General features: G+C 46.7%; 4 protein-coding genes across 7 annotated transcripts; 2 read left to right on the plus strand and 2 right to left on the minus strand.

Annotated features, from left to right (window-relative positions):
- The first annotated feature begins 2861 nt into the window (after positions 1 to 2861).
- Positions 2862 to 6133, plus strand: LOC101771990 (nuclear transcription factor Y subunit B). Of its 3 annotated transcripts, none has more exons than XM_004961757.3 (8): positions 2862 to 3031; positions 3119 to 3414; positions 3524 to 3653; positions 4411 to 4416; positions 5014 to 5106; positions 5185 to 5235; positions 5591 to 5660; positions 5773 to 6133. In XM_004961757.3, the coding sequence occupies exons 2-7, from the start codon at positions 3179 to 3181 to the stop codon at positions 5615 to 5617; spliced, it is 543 nt and encodes a 180-aa protein (XP_004961814.1). In that variant the 5' UTR covers positions 2862 to 3031; positions 3119 to 3178; the 3' UTR covers positions 5618 to 5660; positions 5773 to 6133. The 3 variants fall into 3 exon arrangements, with proteins under 3 accessions (XP_004961814.1, XP_004961815.1, XP_012700237.1); XM_004961758.3 differs by having other exon boundaries at positions 3165 to 3414; XM_012844783.2 differs by having other exon boundaries at positions 3170 to 3414.
- Positions 6134 to 7320: 1187 nt separating this feature from the next.
- LOC101771056 lies at positions 7321 to 12594 on the minus strand. 2 transcript variants are annotated; one of them, XM_012844781.3, is made up of 4 exons: positions 12385 to 12594; positions 11810 to 12263; positions 9581 to 11704; positions 7321 to 9459 (listed from the first exon to the last, which is right to left on the minus strand). In XM_012844781.3, the coding sequence occupies exons 2-4, from the start codon at positions 12231 to 12233 to the stop codon at positions 7826 to 7828; spliced, it is 4182 nt and encodes a 1393-aa protein (XP_012700235.1). In that variant the 5' UTR covers positions 12234 to 12263; positions 12385 to 12594; the 3' UTR covers positions 7321 to 7825. The 2 variants fall into 2 exon arrangements, with proteins under 2 accessions (XP_012700235.1, XP_004961812.1); XM_004961755.4 differs by having other exon boundaries at positions 9566 to 11704; positions 12385 to 12592.
- Positions 12595 to 15412: 2818 nt separating this feature from the next.
- Positions 15413 to 18042, minus strand: LOC101772658. Its single transcript, XM_004961759.3, has 3 exons — positions 17912 to 18042; positions 17216 to 17768; positions 15413 to 17109 (listed from the first exon to the last, which is right to left on the minus strand). The coding sequence occupies exons 2-3, from the start codon at positions 17715 to 17717 to the stop codon at positions 15662 to 15664; spliced, it is 1950 nt and encodes a 649-aa protein (XP_004961816.1). The 5' UTR covers positions 17718 to 17768; positions 17912 to 18042; the 3' UTR covers positions 15413 to 15661.
- Positions 18043 to 18352: 310 nt separating this feature from the next.
- On the plus strand, positions 18353 to 21159 carry LOC101775252 (protein IQ-DOMAIN 1). Its single transcript, XM_022825527.1, has 5 exons — positions 18353 to 18719; positions 18778 to 19148; positions 19274 to 19486; positions 19718 to 19837; positions 19925 to 21159. The coding sequence occupies exons 1-5, from the start codon at positions 18587 to 18589 to the stop codon at positions 20969 to 20971; spliced, it is 1884 nt and encodes a 627-aa protein (XP_022681262.1). The 5' UTR covers positions 18353 to 18586; the 3' UTR covers positions 20972 to 21159.
- Positions 21160 to 22679: the final 1520 nt, after the last annotated feature.

A 22679-nucleotide genomic window follows, 5' to 3' on the forward strand; every position in this document is an offset into this window, starting at 1 on the left:
TGGCTGGACTCTGGTTGATATCTTATCAGAAATCATTGCTTAGTGTGATTGTATAGCACGTTTTCGCTTTACGATTTGATCCTTCGGGATAAGTGAGCCCGTTCGTTGGTCGTCTAAAAGCTTTGCAAGGAATGAGTAAAAAAATGTATAGGGAAAGGAAAGCTTTGAGGTTTTATAGGTGGTTGTCGTCGTACCATCTGATCTCTGGTTACCGAAAGTGCTAGCAATGAGTTACTCCCTCTGTCGTAAATTCTAGTTCGTCTTAATTTTTCTAAATTCATAACTTTTGCTATGCATCTACCCAAAGTGTATATCTAGGTGCATAATAATATCTATGAATCTACAAAAGCCAAAACAATCTACAATTTGGGACAAAGGAAGTAGTAGCAATTAAAAAAAAGTGAACGTTTGTACATCATTTTTGTGGTTTTCTGTTTGATGTTAAAATATGAGTCGTGAATGGTAACTCTACCAAAAAATGCGGTGAGCTTGTAAGACATAGAAATGCAATACCATATCGTGCTATAAAATTTTGTTTCATTTAAGTCACTATTTTTTTTGGAAAGCAGCCAGTAAAAATCATGCGTTAATGAGAAGAACCAACTTACGGGAACAAGGGGAATAGGGATTCGATTTGTAGTGATGCCTCCAAGGAGGGGAATAACATCACCGATGCTGCCATCACTGACCATAAAGTAAATCTAAGACCAACGTTGGAGCCATATTGATAATGCAGAAATATCTACACTCTTACAAATTGTGATTACATTCCCGTGAAATTCATTCACGTGGTAGAAGCCAAGTGCTAGTGTTGCTAAATGACCGTTCTCTAGTGTGATAACTGGCACATGCCAAGTGCCTATGTTGCTAAGTGTATTGATTGATAGATGTATGTTCTCGGTGTGCAACTTGTTCATGAGGCATAACCGCATAAGGCAAGCGTCAACATTGCTAAATGTGTCGATGATAGATATACGTTCTCTAGTGTGACAACAAACGATGTGCCATTTGTTCATGTGGCATAAGCCAAGTGTCGACATTGCTAAATGTATCCATGGCAGATGTCTGTTTTCTAGCGTGACAACAAACAATGTATCACACTGCTTATGGACATAGTTGCTCACATCCGTTACGAACTCATTTGCTCACAAGTTTGTCTTATCTGTCAATTGCAGACCTCATGATCAATGTCACTATTGTCTTGGCTCACCATTTTTAGGTAAGATCTATCATTCTCATCAAGATCATGAATGTCCATACGTAAACATGATTTACCATATACAAGTGATGAAATTTGTTCATGAGACATAAGCCTAGTGTTTGTGTTGCTGAATGGCATTAGTTTTCTCCAGCGTGACAACAAGCAATTCAACGGTCAAAGTTGTTTTAAGGGCTGCTCGCCTTACTAAAGTACCAAAGGCTTTCACGGCTGACACCCCTACCTTAGAATCTAAGCCCTTTGAAGCGCCAGTAGTTGTAGCAGTGGGTAAGGCTTTTGTTCAACTTGCTCCAGGTTCCGATCTATATGACCTCCAGACAATACAAAGTACACCTCTTCCGTAGAGGCAAGCTGGTAGTAACCTAACCTTTTAGAGTCGGGGGAGCCGAGCCCTTAACTCTATCAATAAATAAATCTTCGTGCGTGGCATGAGTTGGAATCCTAGAAAAGATCGATTGAGACTCCCTCCCTGGTTCCATGAAGATCCCTACGTACTTGTATAATCCAAGACAACTGAGATCTTCCGGTCTGCGTGCGTGGGAGCAGTTGAAACAAAGAAGAGTCTGGTCCACTCTTCATTCAGACCCCCCGCCTTACAAATGGGCCATCCCCCTTAATGAATCGAATGGTCCTTCGGCCCTCGTTTGATTCCGACGGCCGGCATAGATGAAATCTCATGAGACCCGCCCACTATTACTAAAAAAAAAGCCCTGCCCTGGCACCTTCGCTAGACGGAGAGTAAGCGACTTCTATTAGCACCGGACCGCCGCCTCGACACATTCCCCAGCATCGTCCCACACAGAAAGAAAGAGCGTGGAGGTTCACGAGGCATAAGCCAGATGTCTATGTTGCTAAATTTATCAATTGACAGATGAACGTTCTCTAGTGTGACAACGAACAATTCGGTGGTCCAATTTGATCACGAGGCATAGCCAAGTGTCATTGTTGCTAATGTATCGATTGATAGATGTCTATTCTCTAATGTGACAACAGACAACATGATATGCTGCTTATAGACACGGTTGCTTACATCCTGCACACATTTGCTCACAAGTTTGCCTTTATCTCTGAAATGCAGACCTCATGATGAATGTCACTATTGTCGTGATGTGCCGCTCTTATGAAAAGTCTATCCGTCTCATCCTGATCAAGAATGGATATGCATAAAGACGATTTACTTCACACAAGTAAGGAAGCACATATCTTTGGAATGTGGTTTTTAAATCTTATCGACCCCGCAAAATTTATCTATTTTGATTGAGGACAAACACCATTTGTTCTTAAAAATCATAAGATTTTTTACCATTTGCGTGTATTTTGACGATATCATACATAAGACATTTTTTGTATTTTTTATAATAGCATACAAGCGGATTGGCAACCAGAAAGTGGTGGAATTATTGCAAAACCATCTCCAGTCCTATTGCAGAATAGGAAAAACAACCTGTTACACATGCCAAGAAAGGCAACAAAAGAAAGTGGCAGAAAGAGAGAGCAGCGAGCGATTCGGTGAACACCAAGTCACCAACTACCCTGCGCCGGGTCCACGGTGCACCGGGCTCTCCCACCAGCACCCCCACGCGGCGGCGCCCGCGTCGGGCTATATATACCCCACGAACGGCCCGGATACCTCCACCCCCGCATCGCACCCGCCCGGGCCGCCTTCTCTTCTCCAGCGTCCGATCTCCCACTCGCCGCCCTCACCGCAGCTCTCTCCGCTCGGTCGCTTCCCCACCTCCGCCTTCCCCGCGCGCGCGCTCGCCACCTCGCCCTCCCCTCCCTCCACGTCGCGCGCGCCCTCGCTTATATAAGGTACGCCCTCCTCCCCCTCTCTCCGCTCCCGCCTCCTCCCGCCTCCGCGGTGGGCTAGGGTTCGGTGGATTGAGCTGATGGATCTAGGGTTACTGTTGGGTGGGCCGCGGTGGTTGTGGCCCTGCACCTGCAGCGCAGGAGGAGCGCATGGCGGACGCGCCGGCGAGCCCCGGGGGCGGCGGCGGGAGCCACGAGAGCGGGAGCCCCAGGGGCGGCGGCGGTGGCGGAGGCGGAGGCGTCAGGGAGCAGGACAGGTTCCTGCCCATCGCCAACATCAGCCGCATCATGAAGAAGGCCATTCCGGCTAACGGGAAGATCGCCAAGGACGCTAAGGAGACCGTGCAGGAGTGCGTCTCGGAGTTCATCTCCTTCATCACCAGCGAGTGAGTGCTAGCTGGCTCGGTTGGGAATTTCGACTGGCATTTCGGGCTTTTGCTGAGGTGGGCGGTTTTTCGTGTTGACTTGTCGGCGTCTTTGGGCTGCGCTTTTCAGGGCAAGCGACAAGTGCCAAAGGGAGAAGCGAAAGACCATCAACGGGGACGACTTACTGTGGGCCATGGCCACGCTGGGCTTCGAGGACTACATAGAACCCCTCAAGGTGTACCTGCAGAAGTACAGAGAGGTGCGTACTGATGAATGTTGGGGATGGGGACTTTGGGTTAATCAGGTTTGGATTTGTGTTGAGATAATTAAGGGTGATTGATACTTTGGGGGTGAGGTTGTGCAATCACCAATTTATCACGTTTTGGATTGTGGCTCTGATTGAACTTAAATAATCTTGTTGGGCATGGGTACTGATAGGTGATAGTGAGTGACCCACTTCCCTCCTGATGCTTCTGGTACCCATTTGTGGCTTTAGTTGAGGATTTGAAGAAGCCTCCCTGTCCCTGTAGTAAATACTGCTGCTAAATATGTTTTCAGAGAAATTCTTTTCCCTCAAAGATTTACTTTAATCTTTTATGATTCCAAGGTGTGAAATTTTGAAAGTACTTTGATTCATTTAATAGTAATGGAAGCCTGTGTTTACTGATGTTGCGCGAGGCTAGGATAACACTCATATTGGGGAAGATATTTATGTACCCAGAACCCTATGTGGCTATGTTTTTGAGTTAAAGATTAGATGTAATGCTAATGTAGTTCATAGATCAGCAAAAGCTCTTGTAAATGTGGTGTGTTGGTTGCCGGTTACTTGATAAACTGTACCTTTACACAATGTACCTGAAACTGTAACTTTCTTTTGTAGGCTGTAAACTATCATTCTTTGACTTTATGGGTAGTTACATTGTTGTGTGTCTTATTTTATCGGTTGAATCGTGTATCTGACATAGTTTATTTGTTTTTTTTGTCTCCTGTCTGGTGGATTTCTGTGCTGATTGCAGATGGAGGTATGTGATATTGAACTCTTTTCGTTATGTTGTAGATATCTTCTCCTGATGCTGAATTACACTTAGATCTCTTTTCATGTTTCTAGACATGGGGTTTTAGTGGTTCGAAATGTGTTTTGGTAGGTTTTAGAGTTGACTTGGGAAATGTTGATTTGAGCAAGTTGATCCTATCTTCGCCTTGACTTGAAACAGATCTGCACATGATTGAATTGGTTTTGTTCACATCTGAAGGGTATAAGCATTAGCTTAAAATTGTGAAGAAATGAAGGTATCTTTTAAGAGGGAGGTGGGGGGAGGGGTTAGGAGAAGGAGGTTCTAATGTTTTCTAAATTTATGTAGTTCATCTGGTTTCCTGTTCCTTTGGCAGGGCAAGGAAAGTTTAATAGAACAATGACAGTCACATGCATGTTTCCTTATGTTTGCTCTACATCATACAAGCTACTATATCTTTGCTTCAAGTAGAATTATGAGAAGATGATTCTTCTTTCTAGGTTATAGGAGTATGTTCTTGTTATGATCCATGGTTAAACTAGCAAACTTATAGAATCTGAGATGCGATGAACATTACTCTGCTCTTGTTTTTTTTATAACAAACAGGGTGATAGCAAGTTAACTGCAAAAGCTGGTGATGGCTCTATTAAAAAGGATGTTCTTGGTCATGGGGGAGCAAGTAGCTCAGCCACACAAGGGGTTAGTTTTTTTAGGCATGTTTCATTGTTGCCCTTTTGATAATATATTGCAAAGCTAAACTGTTTTTGTTCTTTTTAGATGGGCCAACAAGGAGCATACAACCAAGGAATGGGCTATATGCAACCTCAGGTGATTCACCTTAAATTTTCTTGAAAAATTGCTAGTTTGTTGCATACTTGTTTCTATAAGCACAATATATGGGTTCCTGTAGTAATTGCATTTTTACTTGGTTGTATACGAAGCCCCTTAAACTTTTTGAATGAGTTGACCATAGATACTTCTGCAATAGGAAACTTGATGAATGACCTGCAAGCTAGTTCATGTGTTCTATCAGCCTATCAGTAGTGACCATCCCCCACCCCATGACAATATCATTATCTCGTTGTTAAATTGAGTTTTCTGTTCACCCATCAATGGTATTTAATCACAATGTGGTTAGCATCCATATGTTTGCTGATAGCCCCGTCCTCTTTCGCTTGCTCAGTACCATAACGGGGACATCTCAAACTAATTGAAGATATGGACCTTTTCTGCAACTGCTGCTCTTACCCGAGGTACAAGCTGTGCTTTCATCGAATTGTGCTGTAGGAGTATGTTACTTTGATTTCCGTATGCAATTTATCATGTGTTGCTAAATTTCTAACACTAGTGGGTTTTTCATTGCAGTTAGTTACTAAGACACCCTGCGGTGAGCAGTTAAGAATAGTAACCAGCCACCCCCAACAGGTCCATTTTTATCAGGCAGAACTGATGAGGCAGCTTGCTAGGTGTAAATCGCTTCCCTGGGGATAGTTTCGGTTGTGGGCTAGCGCCGTTGTTGTATGTATATTAAGAATAATTTAATGATTGGTCTTTCGGCTGTCATTTCGTTACATGTATTTGTATTGGGAGGCATAAATATTGTGTAATGTGTTAAACTAGCGTATTGAACTATCAGAAGAGCTGCTCTAGCTGTAACCATCTTTGGATATCCTTGCGTTAGGCAATGGAGAAGATTATGGCGTCGACACCATATTTATCGGCTAAAGTCTTGTGCTCTCTTCTTTCCAAAATGAGAACGTTTAGCCATGTTTGGATCTACTCAACTAAAGTTTAATAAACTAGCTAAAGTTTAGAAACTTTCTAAGTTTAGCGGGTCTTTGGATCCGTTAGCTAAAGTTAGTTTAGCTAGGGATCTTTGGATCCGTTAGCTAAATGATAAATTTTAGTTAGAGATCTTTGGATCCGTTAGCTAAATGATAGGTGTTAGTTGAAGAGTTAACTTTTTTAATTCAGCCTTAATTCAGCCTTCAAACTTTTTTAACTTTGACTAAATTTATAGACGTGTAGAACATCATAATACTTTCACTAAATGTCGTAATGCCTTGGATAATGTATCTATTTGATATTGTGGGTTACAGTATGTTTTTTTCATGAACTTGTCATATTTAGGAAGGTTTGACTCAATAAGTGAAAATATTATTTCGGTAGTTTGCCATTTTGGTAACGATCCGGCGCCATCGCTGCCTCACCGCATGCCGCTCGCCTCCACCGCCGAACTGGCAGCTTTCACGAAGCTCCCTCTAGGTCCGACAACATATGTAACTCAAACCCCCAAACCTGAATCTCGATCGAATCCTTGTTGCCGAAGCGCCGCTTGTCAACCGGAGGAATTGAAGGTGGTCACCATTGTTGCTTTCTCCATCAGTTTTCTTATTTCCTTCATAATTCCTTTTTTCTTTCCCTTTCAGCACCGAAAGGATCTGACATGTGCATGGACTTTCCAAAATGAGAGGGCTCTCGCGGTAGTCTAAAACGAGAGCCCTCTCGCATTTGATTTCCCGTTGTACAAAGGCCCATCATTTAGCGTTCCATCGTTCATTCCACGGCCATGGAGAGGCCCAACATGTGCTTGAAAAAACGTGCTTGAGGCTCATTCGTTCATTCGCGCACCAGTTGCGCGCAGATGAATAATTCACAATCGTTAGTTTAGACAGCATACAGACTGCGTTTTCCATTGACCATAACAATTACAGGCTCATATATTGTTAGACAGGCAGCACAGGAGGAGCAGCCACCCGAACCTTCCTCTCTGAATGTTTGTCCAACAAACTGAAACACCAACGCTGAATTGGCTCAAGCTTAGCGATAGGACATCCCGAGTCACCGATATACAGTAAATACTTGCATCATCCCATTTTTAAAGTTGTAGAGAAACACGAACACCCCCCAAAATACCGCAAAAAAGGTTACTGAAATTCGATGATCAATCAGTGAGCAGACAATATTCCCCTAAGAAATTCTAAGTGATACGAAAAAGGGTTCCAGAACACAGTTAGGTTACAAATGACAAAAGGTACAAGAATCATCGGATTCCAGTAGAATGCCCAAGGACTCCCAAGCCTGACCGTGAAACATAGGAACGAACATGGTTTCCCCTGTCTGATTCAAAAGGTCTTCACTCAGTCTGCTGATTCTCCTTGCGCTGAACAGACGTATAGGAAGAAACCCCGTTTATGACAAACTGACACATGTGTGTCGTCCAATACAACTAGATGAAGTTCATACGAAAAGGGGCAAAGATGTAGATGCCCTAGTTACTAATACCTAATAGCATTTTGATGCTAAAGTGGGTTCCCATTTTTCTATACAGACCACATTGCCTAGATGAGAGAATCAGTTGAGCAGCCTACGTTGATATCAACAGAAACTGAAAGGAATGCAACATATGCTAGCTGGCTTACTCACTCGCACCTGCTTGTACATCTTGTGCCTCGATCGTGGTATCCTCTATTTTCTTCTCTGCTGCTGTACCTTTCTCATCTGGTGATTTAAGTGTGGCACCCTCCACAGTTTTCTCAGCTTCTGAGGTATTTGTATTTGGTGGCTCAGCCACGGCATTCTCCACAGTCGTCTCAGCTGTAGTAGTCTTCTCATTTGGTTGCTCAACCTTGGCATCCTCAACAGTCTTCTCGACTGTAGTAGTTCTCTCATCTTGCTCTGTCACAACCGTGGCATCCTCTACAAGTTTCTCAGCTGATGTAGTTTTATCATCCAGTGTCTTAACATCCTCTACAATTTCCTCAGATGTTCTAGCTTCTTCAGCTGGTTCTTCACCTATAGCTTCAGCTGTCTCCCTAGTTATTGGTTCAGCAATAGCTTTAGTTTCTGCTTTCTCATCTGGTGCCTCCACTGTAATTTCACCTTCTCTTGTCTCCCCAGCTAGTCTGTCAGCAGCAGCTTTATTTCCCATTTTCCCATTGTCTGGTGCTTCCTCCTTGGTTTCACCTTCAGCAGTTTCCTCAGCTACTCCCACGGCAGCAGCATTATCTTCTATATCTTCCTTGAATGGTACTGCTTTTGCCTCCACAGTTTCCTCAACCATGATTGTAGAGTGCTCGGTAGTTGCATCAGCCATAGATTCATCTCCTGGAGTTTGTCTTCCCACCTCAAGTTGTCCACCTGATGCTTCAGTTACAGCTTCCAATTGAACAGTTTGCTCAATACTGTAGACTTGTTCACCTGATACTTCGACGGTAGTTTTGGATTCCACTTCAACTTCTACTTGCTTGACTACACCTTGTACAGCAGGTTCTCCAGCAAATGTTTCAGCTTCGAGCTTTGAACCTTCAGATCCCACATGTTGCTCAGTTGCATCTTGTTCCACAAGTTTTTCACCTGCGGTTTGACTTTGTAACGCAGGAGATACCATGAGCTCTTCTGAAACTTCATTGGCAGTATCCACCTCAGTACAAACTTGTGCAGTACCTGGTGCTTCAGTGATTGCTTCAGATACAGTATTATCTCCAGAGATGTGACTCTGCTTTGGGGTTTCAGCTGCAACATCCATTTGCATATTATCTGAAACATCTAGAGGTGACTCTTTTATTGTAGCATCAGAATGTAAAGTTTGTGCCTCTGGAGCAGATTCCACTTGGAATGTATTTGCTGTATCAGCCATTGATGCTTGATTTGGAGTCTCATGCAACTGTATTTCATCAACCATGCCTCCAATTGATGCACCAGTCACAGCTCCAGACTGAGTAATGTCAGGTAGACCACCAATTGACGCTTCCTTCTGCGTGTAAGCTTGCTCAACATTGCCAACTTGCTCAGATGAACCTTCAGCTACAGATGCAGCTTGTGCAGTTGTTCCAATTTGATTAACATGACCAATTAGCTCGGCATCAATCTTTCCAGTTTTCTCAACCATGTCAACTTGATTGGCAAATGCAGCATTTGCAGCTTCCACTTGAGATGTTTGCTTCACAGCCTCCACTTGTTCAACCGACTGTTCTCCCACTTCTACTTTCTCTGTTTTGTGCACCAGATCAACTTCCATGGCATCATTAGGAGTTTCGGACTTACTCGAACCTAGAGAAAAGTCATGGTCACAAGGCAGAAATAAGCATTTAATTGTGGAAAACTGTAGTTACTTTATTGAATGCTATGCAGACATGCAAATCGAACGAATGTTTACCAGGAATCTCCGCACCATGATGTTCAGGGTGTTTCACAGGATTATTCGCTGATAATGCCTTTAGAGAAAATGGCATATTCACAAGACGGAAGCTTCGAAGAGAAGGTCCAAAAGTGCCGTACTTGCCAGCAGCACTAAAAGCCCTTTCAGCATCTGCACGTTTCTTGAAGACAACTTTAACAGTATTTGTGTCCTTGTCTACTTCTGTCTCCATTTCTTTCAGTGGCCCATAGCGACTGAACATCTTAACGAGATCCAGCTCTGAAGGAATAGAAGCTGACCTGCCAAAGCTCAAAACAAGTGCACTGGGCTTCAACTCATCAACCATCTTCTCATCGACATGGATGATTGACCTTTCTATCACTTGTATCTGTTTTTTAGGAACCGAATCTCCAAGTTCTGATGAAGGTACATATGCATATCTCGAGGATCTCCGCCTACGTCTTGGCCTTGTAGTGGGACTTTCCTTTCTGAGGTCATGGATTGGATGATTATGCAAGCTCAATCCGGACCAGTATGAGTCTTGCATATGGTCTGTTGTCTCTACCTCAGGAGAAGGTAAAACTTCTTTTCTCTTTCTCCCCCTCCTTGATGCACCTTTTTCAACAATGCTTGCTTCAGTGGTAGTAGAAACAATATAGTTTCTGTAATCATTGAAGTAACTGATTAGCATTGCTGAGAAACTATATCCATTCATTGGCTCTGTTGCAACCAAGCATAGCTGTGACAGTAATTCCTTGGGGTCTGCAGTGTGGTTCCTGTGCAAGCGTCTCCTTTTTGCTCGCTTCTCCACAGTAAGTTCATCAACAGCATCATCGCTTGAGATGTCAAATTCCCCATTCTCAGCTTCAGCAGCATTCTTATAGCCTGTTGGTTCATTCTGAGCCTTCACAATGGATGAAGATCCTGTCAGCTGGCTTGCAGCTCGCCGAATACACTCGCCAATCTTAAAAGATTTACCACCAGTTGGAGCTGATGCCTTCTCTAAATCTTCAAATGAGTCAAAGTTTCTTTTCTTCTTGTTTTGTAAGTTGTCAAAATCATCAAAATCGTCATGGCTAGCATCATTGGCCCGATTAGACAGGTCCCTTTTCTCCATCACCACCTGGCCATCTCCAGGTTTTTGTTTACGAGGTCTCCCCCTGCCTCTTTTGGGCTTATCTTGAGTAGGAGGTACTTCATTAATAACAACTTCCTCTGCCACTACATTCTGAGTGGCTGAAGTGTCCGTGCCATCCAGCCCATCCTCAACCCACGCATCACCAGTTTGAAATGATGCAAGTTCAGGGCATCCCTTAGATCGATAGAAAGAAGTAAGTTGAGAACATGCTATCACTAACTCCAACAGATCACCTCCTTGGCCAGGAAATAGAGCTAACTCCTTAATATAATGAAGAAGCTTTTCTGGACTAAAGCAGTTTAAGATCTCAGGCCGATTAACTGCAGAGCAAGTAACTCCATCCTTAAGCCCAGCATTATCAACCGTATAGGACATGCCATTATCAGCAAGCTCTTCTGGCAAACAAGAGCAGCTCATACCTGACAGTATCCGCCTTGAGAGTTCTTCAAGAGCATTATTAACTGACCCAACAAAGGCATCTGAACTGCTCTGTTTCTCCATTTGTGAATAATTTGTTACGAAAGGCTTCAACTGGGATTCATCGCACCACGCAAAAGTATTGTCACCAAAATAAGCTACCAAGTGGCTGTCCTTTTTCTGGTGCTTTAGCCCCAATTCAGATGCATCTGATGGATCAAAAATTTCACCAGGCCACCAAGGATGACTTTTTACTTTACCCCAGACAAGATCAGCAACTTGAAAACCGCCTTTATCAAGAGGTGGAAGGCAGTATCTAGCACCATGAACAACATTTCCTAGACTAGCAGACTCTTCATTACTGCTCAGGCCATTTCCACTGTCAGGAAACTGCTCCCCTGTTTGCGGCATCATTACATATCCATCACCAGGCTGGTCAACTGCAGGTGCTCCATCATCCGCATATATCTTGGAGCTTCCCTCGACCTCAGCAGGCACATGGTTCTGTATTTCCTTATCAGAACGCGCTATGCCATAATCAATTTCATTATTCTCTGTCCCATGCTCGGCATTTATATGATTTTCTTCAAGTTTATTGGATTCTGAAATGGAGTCAGTGAATATTATTCAAGATGCTAATTGAGTTGAAACCCTGCCACCAATAGGCAACAGATCAGAAGGCACAGTGCTCAGAGCAATCTCCTTACCGGGTTCCACGTGTTTGGAAGCAGCAGAACTAGCTGCTTCCACTTCTTGACCAGCAGCAGCAGCAGCTACATCTCCCGCTGGAACCGGCTTCCTCTCCGTCTCATTCTGCTGACCTCCAGCTCCCGCTTCAAGCCTCCCCTCCTCGCCACCGTTCACCCCCTCCACACCCGTCACTGGCTCATCTCCGGGCCCTTCTACACCGACCATGCCAGCCGACTCCGTCGCGTAAAGCGGGTCGCTCAACGCCGCATCTCCCCCTTCCAGACCAACGTCCGTCGCCGCTGCAGCTTTCCCCTCCGCCTTCACCTCGGCGGCGGGTGCAGCCACCACGCCATCTGCTTCCGTCATCGCCACGTCAGCGCCTGCCACCAGCTTCGGCTCGCCACCCCCCGGATCCGAGGCCGCGACGGCCCCCGAGCTCATGCCTCGACGCCGCTACCCGGACGGTGGAATCTGGACGGAACAGCGGGGGGGAAGGAAGTCAGCGAGGTAGGGGGAGCTCGGAATTCTCCTCGATCCGGCGGGGCGCCGAAACCCTAGGCGCGGATCAGCGGCGGGGGAGCACGGACTTTACCTGCGCGAGCGCCGAGCGAGCGAGGGGACGGGGAACGGGGGTGACGGCGAGGGCTCGCGCGTGGGGGAGGCGAGGTGGGAGCAGCTCCGGGGATGGCAGGGCGAGAGGGCCAGAGAGGGAGGGAGGGATAGATGCGGGGGGGCGAGCTGGGAGGAGGTCGGGAGGGGGGAAGTGTGCTCGTGCTCGGCTTCCGTGTCGTGTATCGGCGCTCCGAGCTCGAAAGCATACGTGTGTTGCGCGATCTGATCTGAAACGGTGTTTCAGTTCGATGGTTTTTCCCTCTCCTCTCTTCACGAGGGGGAGAGTCGAGAGGGGGTTCTCGTGAGTCGTGACCGCCGGGTTTTGGTAACGTTTCCCGTTCATGCCATGCCAAAATCATAATCAACGCGTGCTCGATCCTAATATAGGTTCAATATATTTGTTCTATAAGTCCAACTTTATCGACTTCAACCATAAACATCTAAAATCTATATAAAATTAGCAACGTGGAGCTAATATTATATTATTATATATTTATTTTTCAACCTTGATATACAAATATGTTAATATTAGCGACGTAGAGCTCATATTGTATTATATTTATTATATTTATTATATTATTATATTTATTTTCCTGTTAATGAAATATGTGCTATACATGTTCTCTAAACAAATATGTTAATTTGTTGGCTTACTGCTTTCGATAAATGCAAGGCACCACAACCAGTGATAAATGATGTGGCTCTTCAATAACCTGCACTATGCACATCTATGATTTATTTGCTTACTTGTCCGCATTTCTCCATTACACCACTGCCAACAAAAGAGAGCAATTGTAGTAGGTTTATTATTGGAACCCTTAGTTTCCTATCCTTTTCCCCCTAGTAAAGTTTGGAGTGGCATAGGTCAATTTATTTTCCAATAACGAGATTTGAAGGCCATAGGGTAATTTCCTCCTTTCCATGGGAGGAATCAAGAAGATGGTGTTGCAACACATGCTATGTAGGCAGTAAGGTTGCATTAACCCTAGGAAACACAAGCAAATCTTATGGAACGTTTTGCTTGGTGTGGAATAAAAATAATCGGTGACATTGGCCGACCAAAAATTGAACAAGTCGACCAAAATTTGCACCGCCTCCCTCAAGTCCCGACAAAAATCCATCACACTTCAAGCCTGTTTGGATGAACTAAAACTAAACTAAAGTTTATCTTGACTAAAGTATAGATGTCTAAACTTTAATTTGTTAAAATTAATCCTGTCTTGTTGGGACTAAAGCTAATTTTTAGCCTATTTATTGGTAAAAGTTCATTCTATCCTTAGAGCGTGTAGGAGAGTATTTTAGCCTTTTGTCATTCGTATCTAAAATTAGCCCCTATTAGTGGGGTTTGGAGGGCTAATGAACTAAAGTTTAGTTAAGGGATTGGCTAATTTTTAGCCCTATTGTTTGGATCATCAGGGGTTAATTTTTAGTCGACTAAAGTCAGTCCCTAAATTGTCCCTAGGAAAAAATATACAAAAACATGTAAGAACACGTTTTTCTACAAGTATTTGACCTTTCCTAGGATTTGGAGTTGTAAGGAAATTTGCATTTTCAAGTAGTGGTCTGAGGCCACTACTTATATTTAATTTAGTAAAAAACAATGAATTTAGAGGCCACTACCTATATTAAATTTAGTAAAAAAAACAATAAATATGGTTATGCTGCCAAAGCAACCAAGTAACAAAAAGGAGAAGACGCCGAAGATGCTTGTTTTAAATTTTCAGTTTGATTGATTACGACTACAAGAAATTGAAGCTTATCCATTTTGCATGTCGAAGAAACCATTCCTGTTCTGCCTCATGTAGTTAATACGATTATACGAAAAACAATACAACTCTGAATCGTCCGCGTATATATACACTAAAAGTCCAACTAGGGGACGCAGCTCAGCTCGGCTGACGAAATGCTGTTGCACTGCCCTTACCCACAAAGCTTTCAAATTTAGATGCAAAAAGACGTGACGCTTCTACAAAGTGGTTCACATGTTACTTGGGCCTAAATATACTATTTTTTTCGGAAAAAAAATATACTCTGTTGGACTTTGCAAACATCTTTAAGTCTTGATCCACTTAAAGATAAATTAATCTCACTTAATTTAATGATGTTAAGAAGAGATCCAAGCACAAGGCCCGGTCCTCAAAGAAACCTCTTCTTTGTTTTCTTTTCCTTTTAGTTTGTTATTTCTTTAGCTTCTGTTTCTGTTTCTTTTCTTTTGCTGTACCATCCCCTTTCCATTTCATCAAAAAAATATAATGATGTTAAGTGACGTGATTTAATCCTTGGCTCGCTGCAGAAGCTCAGACCGGACAACGAACAAACACGGCTTGAAAAGATGCTGATCTTACAGGCGTGCCTCGATCTAATGCTGCAACGAATCAAGCCTACGAATGCTTTGGGCCTTGATAGCCACCACGAGTACACTCGTTATCGCTTAAGTTAAGGCTATAGGACTAGCTCAAGAAATGATCCTGAACAACACAATAGAGAGAAGCAGAAAATATTTTCTTTAAGAGACAACAAATCAGTGTTATGAACACTAAATTGCAGCTAAATGACAACAGATACCACACAATTCCCCGCAAAAGAAAAAAAAGAAAAAAAGACCGAGCTAGACAACATTGCTGTGGACAAGTGGATGTTGGATAAGATAAGATCAATGCTGTAATTACTAAAGCATGAAGAACCTCCTGGCGGTATTGACAGCAAAAACTGAGAATCATGGGGGAAAACAGTGAGGAAAAAGAAAAGAAGGGCTTCTGAGTTCCCATCTGCCATCAGTACATATTGAAAGCGGTAGGTCCAGACAGGAACTGAATAGCGTGCCTGCATTTCACATGCAAATCAGCAGGTCCACAGAATCCAGAAGGTGAACAAAAGAGCAAAGTGAAAAGCAAAGAGGATTTCAATCTTTCATGAGCCGCAATAAATCTGCAGGCAGTGTTACACGCAGAATCTAACTCCCATAAAAGAAAACAGGAACCTACTAAGGAATAATCGGATCACCAATGGGATTTAACAGAAAATTCTTTAAATATGAACTTGCACCAATGGGGAGAGAACCTGAGATGTAGGAAAGAACCTGCTCCCGCTAAGCGATTCTGATTTCTTACCTCAGTGGCTGATCCTACCCTAAGATAGTTGTTGGTAATAGACTGAAATCTGTGCATTCTGGACAAACAGATCCAGACGAAGTTTTTTACAGGATGAGACCGATGAAAGTCAATGTTCTTGATAGGTAATGTAAATGGCGCTATTCGCTAGAGTCGATTTGCTTCAGGGTGCGTCATAGGATTACTTGCTTCTGTCCCTAGAGAAAATGGCATATTCACAAGACGGTAGCTTTGAAGCCAAGGTCCAAAAGTGCAATAGCTGCCAGCAACACTAAAAGCCCTTTCTGCATCGGCACGTTTCTTGAAGACAACCTTAACAGTGTTTGTGCCCTTGTGCACTTCAGTCTCGGTTTGTTTTAGTGGTCCATAGCCCCTGAACATCTTGATGAGATCAGCTTCTGAAGGAAGAGCAGCTGACCTGCCAAAGCACAAAACAAGTGCGGTGGGCTTCACCTCATGGGGCATTTTGGCATCGATATAGATGATTGGTCTTTCCATCACTTGTATCTGTTTCTTTGGAGCCAATGTTGCAGACTGCACTTGCTGTGATGAAGGCGCAGGTTTCTCTAGTGATGATCTCCACTTGGTTTCTCTAGTAGGCTTCATCTTGGTACTTGCTCTTTTGAGGCTGTAGATTGGGTCATTGTGTAAACTCAATTCATACCAGTACATATCATGCGAGTGATCAGTCATTCCTGCCTCAGGGGAATGCACATTTTTCCTGTTTTGACCCCTCTTTGGCTTAAGTTCATCAGCAGGACCAGCCATTTGTATTTTCCCTGGATAATCGTAACTGCAAGGGTTGTACAATGTTGCCTTTTTCTCCATCGACTCAATACCATCGTCAGGCTTCCTTTTACAAGGTCTACCGATGCCTTTTCTGGGCTTATAATGATTAGAATGCACTACACTGCCGACATCTTCCTCTACATTCTTGGTGGAAGGAGCATCCATGGCTTTTTCAGCCCATCCACTGGTGGTTTGAAATGTGGCAAGTTCAGGGCTGCCCTTAGAACGATAGAAAGATGTAAGCTGAGAGCAAGCTATCACCAATTCCAGCAAATCACCCCCTTGGCCAGGGAACAAAGCTAACGACTTGACATAGTGAAGAAGATTTTCTGGATGGAAATGTTCCAAGACCTCAGCCCGATTAGCTGTTGAACACACAACTCCCTCCCTGAGCCCATGATTCTCAACCAAATAAGACATTCTACTGTCAGAAAGCTCTTCGGGTGCACATGGACAGCTCATCCCTATTAATATCCGCCTCAAGAGTTCTTCGAGTGCATGGTTAATTGCATTAACAAACTCATCAGAACTGCTTTGTTTCTCCATCTGTGAATAGTTGGTCATGAAAGGCATCAACTGGGATTCATCACACCATGCAAATGTGCTGTCACCAAAAAACACTACCAGATGGTTTCCCCTTATCTGATGCTTCAATGCCAGCTCAGATGCATCTGAAGGATTGAAAATTTCACCGGGCCACCAAGGATAACCTTCTAATTTGCCCCATACAAGATCAGAAACTCGAATATCACCAGTATCAAGAAGAGGAAGGCAGTAGCTGGCAAGCCGATCATTTTTGTTGGGTTCTGCAAGATTACAAGTAAACACCATGTCAGTTGGAAAAATAAAAGCTGGAATAAACGTGGTACATGATATATCAAATCAACCTAAGAGAATGGGCAATACACTTACCAGCTTCGACATGCTGAGGTGTATGGTAAGCGGACCGTTCGACAGTCTTAGCAGCGTCTTCATCCTCACCCTGCAGGCCACCAGCTTCCACTCCCAACTCCCCCTCCATCCCACCTCCACCAATCCGCACTTGCACGTTCTCACCAAAACCATCTTCTTCAATTGCTGCGCCAACCATACCCACCGCTTCTGCCTCGTACAGCAAATCACTCACAATGGCAAGACCCTCATCTCCATCGGTACCAGCATCCGTGATCACCACCGCATCCCCCACCGCCACGATCCTCCCCTCCACCTTCTTCACCCCGGCCACCTCATCCGTGGCTTCCACCATCACATCAGTATCAACCTTCAGGCCGGAATTCCCCATCAGGTTCTCCGCCGCGGCTGCCTCCGCAATAGGACCCGTCCGCGGGGCCTGCCCCACACGCCCCATTCCGCCACGGCCGCTGCCTCCCGGGCCCGAGCTCATCGCAGCTTTGTATCGAGAACGCGTGAGCATCGCAGCTGGCTCCCCAGCGCCCGCCTCCCTGGCGATCCCCCGGGTAGGAACCTGCGAAATTCGGGAGGTAAAATGTTAAAAGCGCAACCCCAAAACCCCACCTTTCGCGCGTCCCCTGCAATTCTGCATCCGGCGGTGCGGCGCTTGGAGGAGGAAGCGAGGAATCCTAGGGCGGGGGTAGGAGCGTGCCTTACCTCCGGCGTGAAAGGCGGATGGGCGGAGAGGAGACGAAGGCTGCCTAGGGTTTGGCGATTTGGTGCTCGGCGCCTGCGCGCGCGGGCGGGCGGGTGAGTGGCAAGTGGGCGGTGGCGCCCTGTGTGTGGCGACTGGCGAGTTGGGGAAGAGGAGAAGACGATGTGTCCGAAAGGCCGGGATGGGTTGGGCTGGTTCACGTGGAATCGTGCGACGGGCTCGGCCCAACAGTTTCGGCCTCGTTAGGTCCCGAACTCTGCGCGGTTATCACGGCGCGTTACAAGGCGTGGTGGGGCAAATGTAGGGACAGCGGCAAAGCACCAATCAGGTGGTTTGCTGCGAGGTCCCCGGACAGCGTACGGCGGCCCAGGCGACGAGGTGAGTAACCAAGCGTCTCGGAAAAAAACTATGAGGTCTCCTCTGATATCTCTGTTCTTCTATTCGTTGAGGCGCAAGAACTTCCGGCGTGCATCTTTGCCTCGCTGGCTCCATCCATGCCGTGCTCGATGCCGCGGTGTTTGTTACATGTTTGAAAGTTCACTGTCGCAATTTTGTATCGATTTCATCCCTATCCTCGATGGAGTTTTGCCTCCTTTTTCTGTCCGTTTGATTGCGTTACTGAACCAGATCGTTCCTAACCGGTCGTCGCTGCAGCGACGGTGCGAAAAGCACGAGAAATGGGGAGGAAAGGGAAGTGGTTTGACACCGTGCAGAGAATTCTGAGCGCTTCTGAACCTGATCCTGCGGAGACGGATGCTAAGGTAACATTTGTAACACGAGCCCGCAGAGATCATTTGCTCAATTCCTACGCGAAAAATATCGATTTCTTCGTTAATTTGACGGGCGTTTCAATTTCAAATTCGATGCAAGAAGGCTGCGAAGCAGAGAGACAAACCGAGCTTCAAGAAGATATGGCAGTTCGGCAGATCGAACTCTTCCGGTGCTTCCACCTCTGCGGCGCAGGCGCCGGATCGGGAGGCCCACCAGCCTCAACCGCCACCATCGCCACGGCCTGATCAGCAGCAGGCCGAGGAGATCACCGCAGAGGCGCAGCATGCGGAGACAAGTTGCGACGAAGGCGACGTGCGTCCGACGGAGGTGGCTTCAAAGGCTGGCGCCGGCGCCGCGGAGGCGGCAGCGGCCGCCCGCCCCACGGTGACCACGCCGAGGGTGTGGACTGCGCGTTCGAAGGAGGACATTGCCGCCACCAGGATCCAGGCGGCTTGCAGGGGCTATCTGGTAACCGCATCATCATTCTCGATTGATTAAAATTTAAGTGTCGTTAGCTAGGGGGATTAAGAGGAGGTTAATTTGCGTCGCCGCTGTCTGTGACTGTGAATCTCCCGAGAACGTTTTGCATCCAGGCAAGGAGAGCGCACCAGGACAGAGGGATGGCTCGGTTGATGTCGCTGGTCGAGGGGTTCACCGTCAAGCGCCAAACCGAGGAAGCATTGTACTGCATGCAGACGATGACGAGGATCCAGACCCAGATATACTCGAGGAGGCTCAAGACGGAGGAGGACAAGAAGGCACTGAAGGGTCAGATCAAGGTTAAGCAGAGCATGGACAAAACAAAGGTACAGTGCATCCGTCATTTTGGTGCAATCGTTCGAGCTCACTGTTTCATACGATGAAACTGTTAGCTTTCACTTCCTTGTGACGGTGTGCACAAATTGTTGGTGTTTAGCATTAGCCAGTAAGCTCAAAGAGCATCAGTCACTCAATAGCTCTTGATTTCTGCTGAAAGCCTGGGATGGCAGTCATACACCTGTCAATCTTCAGCTATTTGAATCTGAATTTGTTGACAGATTGGTGAAGGCTGGGACCATAGCCTTCAGTCCAAGGAGCAGATGGAAGCTGTGATGATGATGAAGCACGAAGCCGCTTCAAGGAGGCAAAGGGCGTTGTCATACGCATTTTCTAATCAGGTAGTTAGTGATGAACGATGGCTATTTCGTATGTGTGTTTTTCGTTCTTCCCCACTGAACTCTGTCTCTGCTTTGATCCCCACGCAGTGGAGGAACAGGAATCCTTCTTCAGCGAGAGCTGCGCCTGCTCCCATGTTCATGGACCCCGGGAACCCGAACTGGGGTTGGAGCTGGACGGAGCGCTGGATGGCGGCTACGAGGCCGTGGGAGAACCAGACAGCGGTGCCGGACAATGGCCGCGCCGCACCGAAAAGCGCCGGTCGAATGCCTCGTGTGGCCGTCTCGATTCAGATACCCACGACGACAACGCCAAAGGGCAGGTCCCGCCCACCGAACTGGCCGTCGCTCCCGTCCCCGTCGACGCCCCCGCCGCGGTCGCCGTCCCTCTCGGCAAGGACGGCCGTGCCGGCGAGCCCGAGGAGCGGCACGCTCCACTCTTCAAGCGGCCTGCAGCCCGTTCGCCGCCCGCGGAGCAGCCAGGAGCTCTCGGTCAGCAGCCCGCGCCGCGCCGTGCCGGCTAGCCCCAGGGGCGGGGGCGGAAGCGGCACCCCGCTCCACGCTTCCAGCGGCCTGCATCCCGATCGCCGCCCGCGGAGCAGCCAGGAGCTCTCGGTGAGCAGCCCGCGCCGCGCCGTGCCGTCGAGCCCGAGGGGCGGCGGGAGCGGCAGCCCGCTCCACGCTTCCAGCGGCATGCAGCTCGAGCGCCGCCCGCGGAGCAGCCAGGAGCGTGCGGTGAGCAGCCCGCGCCAGGGCGCCAAGGCCGCCCCGCTGCGGCGCACGACGAGCCTGCGGGCGGAGCTCCCGAGAAGGCTGAGCCTGGGAAGCGCCACCGCCGCCGTCGCCGCGGGAGACGACGAGGGCGCGCCGTTGACCCCCAGCTACATGCAACCGACCAGGTCCGTGAAAGCCAAAGCCCGGTGCGCGAGCCCGTCGGCATCGGCCGCTGCGGAAATGTTCGACGCTACCGAGAGCGGGCCACCGCCTCTGCAGGTGACCTCGCCGTCTTCAGCGAAGAAGCGCCTGTCCCTTGCGTTTGTGGACAAGCCTAGCGCCTCGTCGCCGAGCAAGGCGGCCGCGGAGAGGGTGACGAGGCGGCACTCGCAGCCTCCCAGTCCCAGGATGTCGCGGACCTGAAGCGATAGACCATAGAGAGGAGAAACGGAAGGAACACACAAAACAAGTGCGTCTTGTAGCCTTGTAGGTGGTCATATATCCATAATATTTTGTTTACGTCTAATTTGGAGTCTCAGATTTGGCGATTTGTGTCCATTTTTTTGCATTTAGTAATGTAGCCTTAGTGGTTGGTGATCAGGACAGCCATACGAAGCATGAAAGTGTTGATGGCCTGGTGGCCTTGTACACTGTACTGATTTTCTCTTGCAACTTACCAGTTCTCTGTTTTGCAAACTCCCTATGTTTTCAGTTTGAGATCGTAATCGTCAATTGGTTCTGTGTTTGACATGGGTCTGCAGTAAGGATCAGTGATCATTGGAATTTCAGACACATCTATATCTTGCGACGTGCCTGCAATATAGAATCCTAAAGATGCATTGACCCTACATGAGATTCTATTAAGATATTATATGAAAGTCGAATTTCTTCCGATCTCATTTGAGGACGTGAATGCAAAGAGGTATTCTGTGTTTGGGAAAGTTCGAAGAAAGGAGGATTTCGAATCCACCTTTCTTTTACTTTTTTTCACTTAGAAAAATAACTCAATCAAAATCCAATTATCTACTCTACAAGAACAAAATGCTTGTTACGCCTAATAAACTTAATCTAATCTGTATTTGTTTTAATTCTTTTTTGTCTGACATGCTTTTTCTTGGCCGAATTATCCGAAGCTTTATGTCATTTTCAACCTACTAAGTTAAAGTTATGCCGAGTTCACTCATGTTTCCCTTTTGAGTCACGGGCCCATCATGGCGACCACTTAACATCGAGGCCCAGAGTTAGGTACCTGGGCCGGCCCATGCTGACCAGAGATTAGGGCTTCTAGAACCACCCGGCTCGCTTTTATAAACGCGCGACGCCTCCCTCTGCAATCCCTAGCTCGCTCGCTCGCTCTCTCTTCCTCTACCACCGCCGCCGCCATTTATGGCTTCGTCGACCTCCCTCTCATATCACCGATCCGCTGTAGCTGCTGAACTCGTCTAATTTGAAAATATATCTGCTGTTTGTCTCTGTTCGTAGAAGTTGCTGTGGCGGCATCTGTGGAGGTTTTTAGTTTCGATTTGTTTTTCTTTCTCGTCGCCTCTTCTTTCGGCTTCAAGAGAACACTCCACTCTTGGCGGCCTTGTTCTGGGGGCGCAGAACGAAGTCGCGCCGCGGTGGCTTAGTTTCCCTGCCGCCGTGCCATCGGCGTCGGGAACTCTTCCCTGCGGCGCACACTGATTTGCACCGAGCAACCTGCCGTTGGTTTACCCATGGATCTGATTCTTCGTGTCCGTTTCGCACATCGTTTCCATGGTCTTTGCCCCCGTATGCCGTCTCTCGGGCGAGTCCCGTTGCGCTGGTGGCGATGGAGATTCTCGCGTATTCGCTCCAGGCTGTAGCTCGGATGGCGAAGCATTGCTGCTGGCTGCTGCGAATTCATATGGGCCTGGACAGTTGGTGGCCGTCAAGGTTACGGTGGTTTCGTGCGAGTACTCGGGAGGCTGTGCGGTGGTCGTGCTGACGACTTGGCAGCGCCGTGCGGCCCGTGTCGCTGTGGTATGCAGTACCACTAACAGGCAACTGAACCAAATGATTGAACGGACGAACAATAAATTGTTCTCGTCTCCAAAAAATATTTAATCTGGTCTGATTAATATCGCTTCTAAAGAAGTATTCTATTGTCAAA

This window comes from Setaria italica, chromosome III, assembly GCF_000263155.2.
Source record: "Setaria italica strain Yugu1 chromosome III, Setaria_italica_v2.0, whole genome shotgun sequence".
Classification (NCBI taxonomy): Eukaryota; Viridiplantae; Streptophyta; class Magnoliopsida; order Poales; family Poaceae; genus Setaria; species Setaria italica.

Excerpts from the sequence above, each read along its gene's own strand:
- LOC101771990 (XM_004961757.3), top strand. The coding sequence starts at position 3,179 with ATGGCGGACGCGCCGGCGAGCCCCGGGGGCGGCGGCGGGAGCCACGAG. Across the intron at positions 5,107-5,184 it reads GTAGCTCAGCCACACAAGGG|ATGGGCCAACAAGGAGCATA; the intron begins GTTAGTTTTTTT and ends TGTTCTTTTTAG. Across the intron at positions 5,236-5,590 it reads TGGGCTATATGCAACCTCAG|TACCATAACGGGGACATCTC; the intron begins GTGATTCACCTT and ends TCGCTTGCTCAG.
- LOC101771056 (XM_004961755.4), bottom strand. The coding sequence starts at position 12,233 with ATGAGCTCGGGGGCCGTCGCGGCCTCGGATCCGGGGGGTGGCGAGCCG. Across the intron at positions 11,705-11,809 it reads TTCCAAACACGTGGAACCCG|AATCCAATAAACTTGAAGAA; the intron begins GTAAGGAGATTG and ends ACTCCATTTCAG. Across the intron at positions 9,460-9,565 it reads TCATGGTGCGGAGATTCCTG|GTTCGAGTAAGTCCGAAACT; the intron begins GTAAACATTCGT and ends ACTTTTCTCTAG.
- LOC101772658 (XM_004961759.3), bottom strand. The coding sequence starts at position 17,717 with ATGCTCACGCGTTCTCGATACAAAGCTGCGATGAGCTCGGGCCCGGGA. Across the intron at positions 17,110-17,215 it reads ACCTCAGCATGTCGAAGCTG|AACCCAACAAAAATGATCGG; the intron begins GTAAGTGTATTG and ends GTAATCTTGCAG.
- LOC101775252 (XM_022825527.1), top strand. The coding sequence starts at position 18,587 with ATGGGGAGGAAAGGGAAGTGGTTTGACACCGTGCAGAGAATTCTGAGC. Across the intron at positions 18,720-18,777 it reads TCATTTGCTCAATTCCTACG|AGAAGGCTGCGAAGCAGAGA; the intron begins CGAAAAATATCG and ends AAATTCGATGCA. Across the intron at positions 19,487-19,717 it reads AGAGCATGGACAAAACAAAG|ATTGGTGAAGGCTGGGACCA; the intron begins GTACAGTGCATC and ends ATTTGTTGACAG.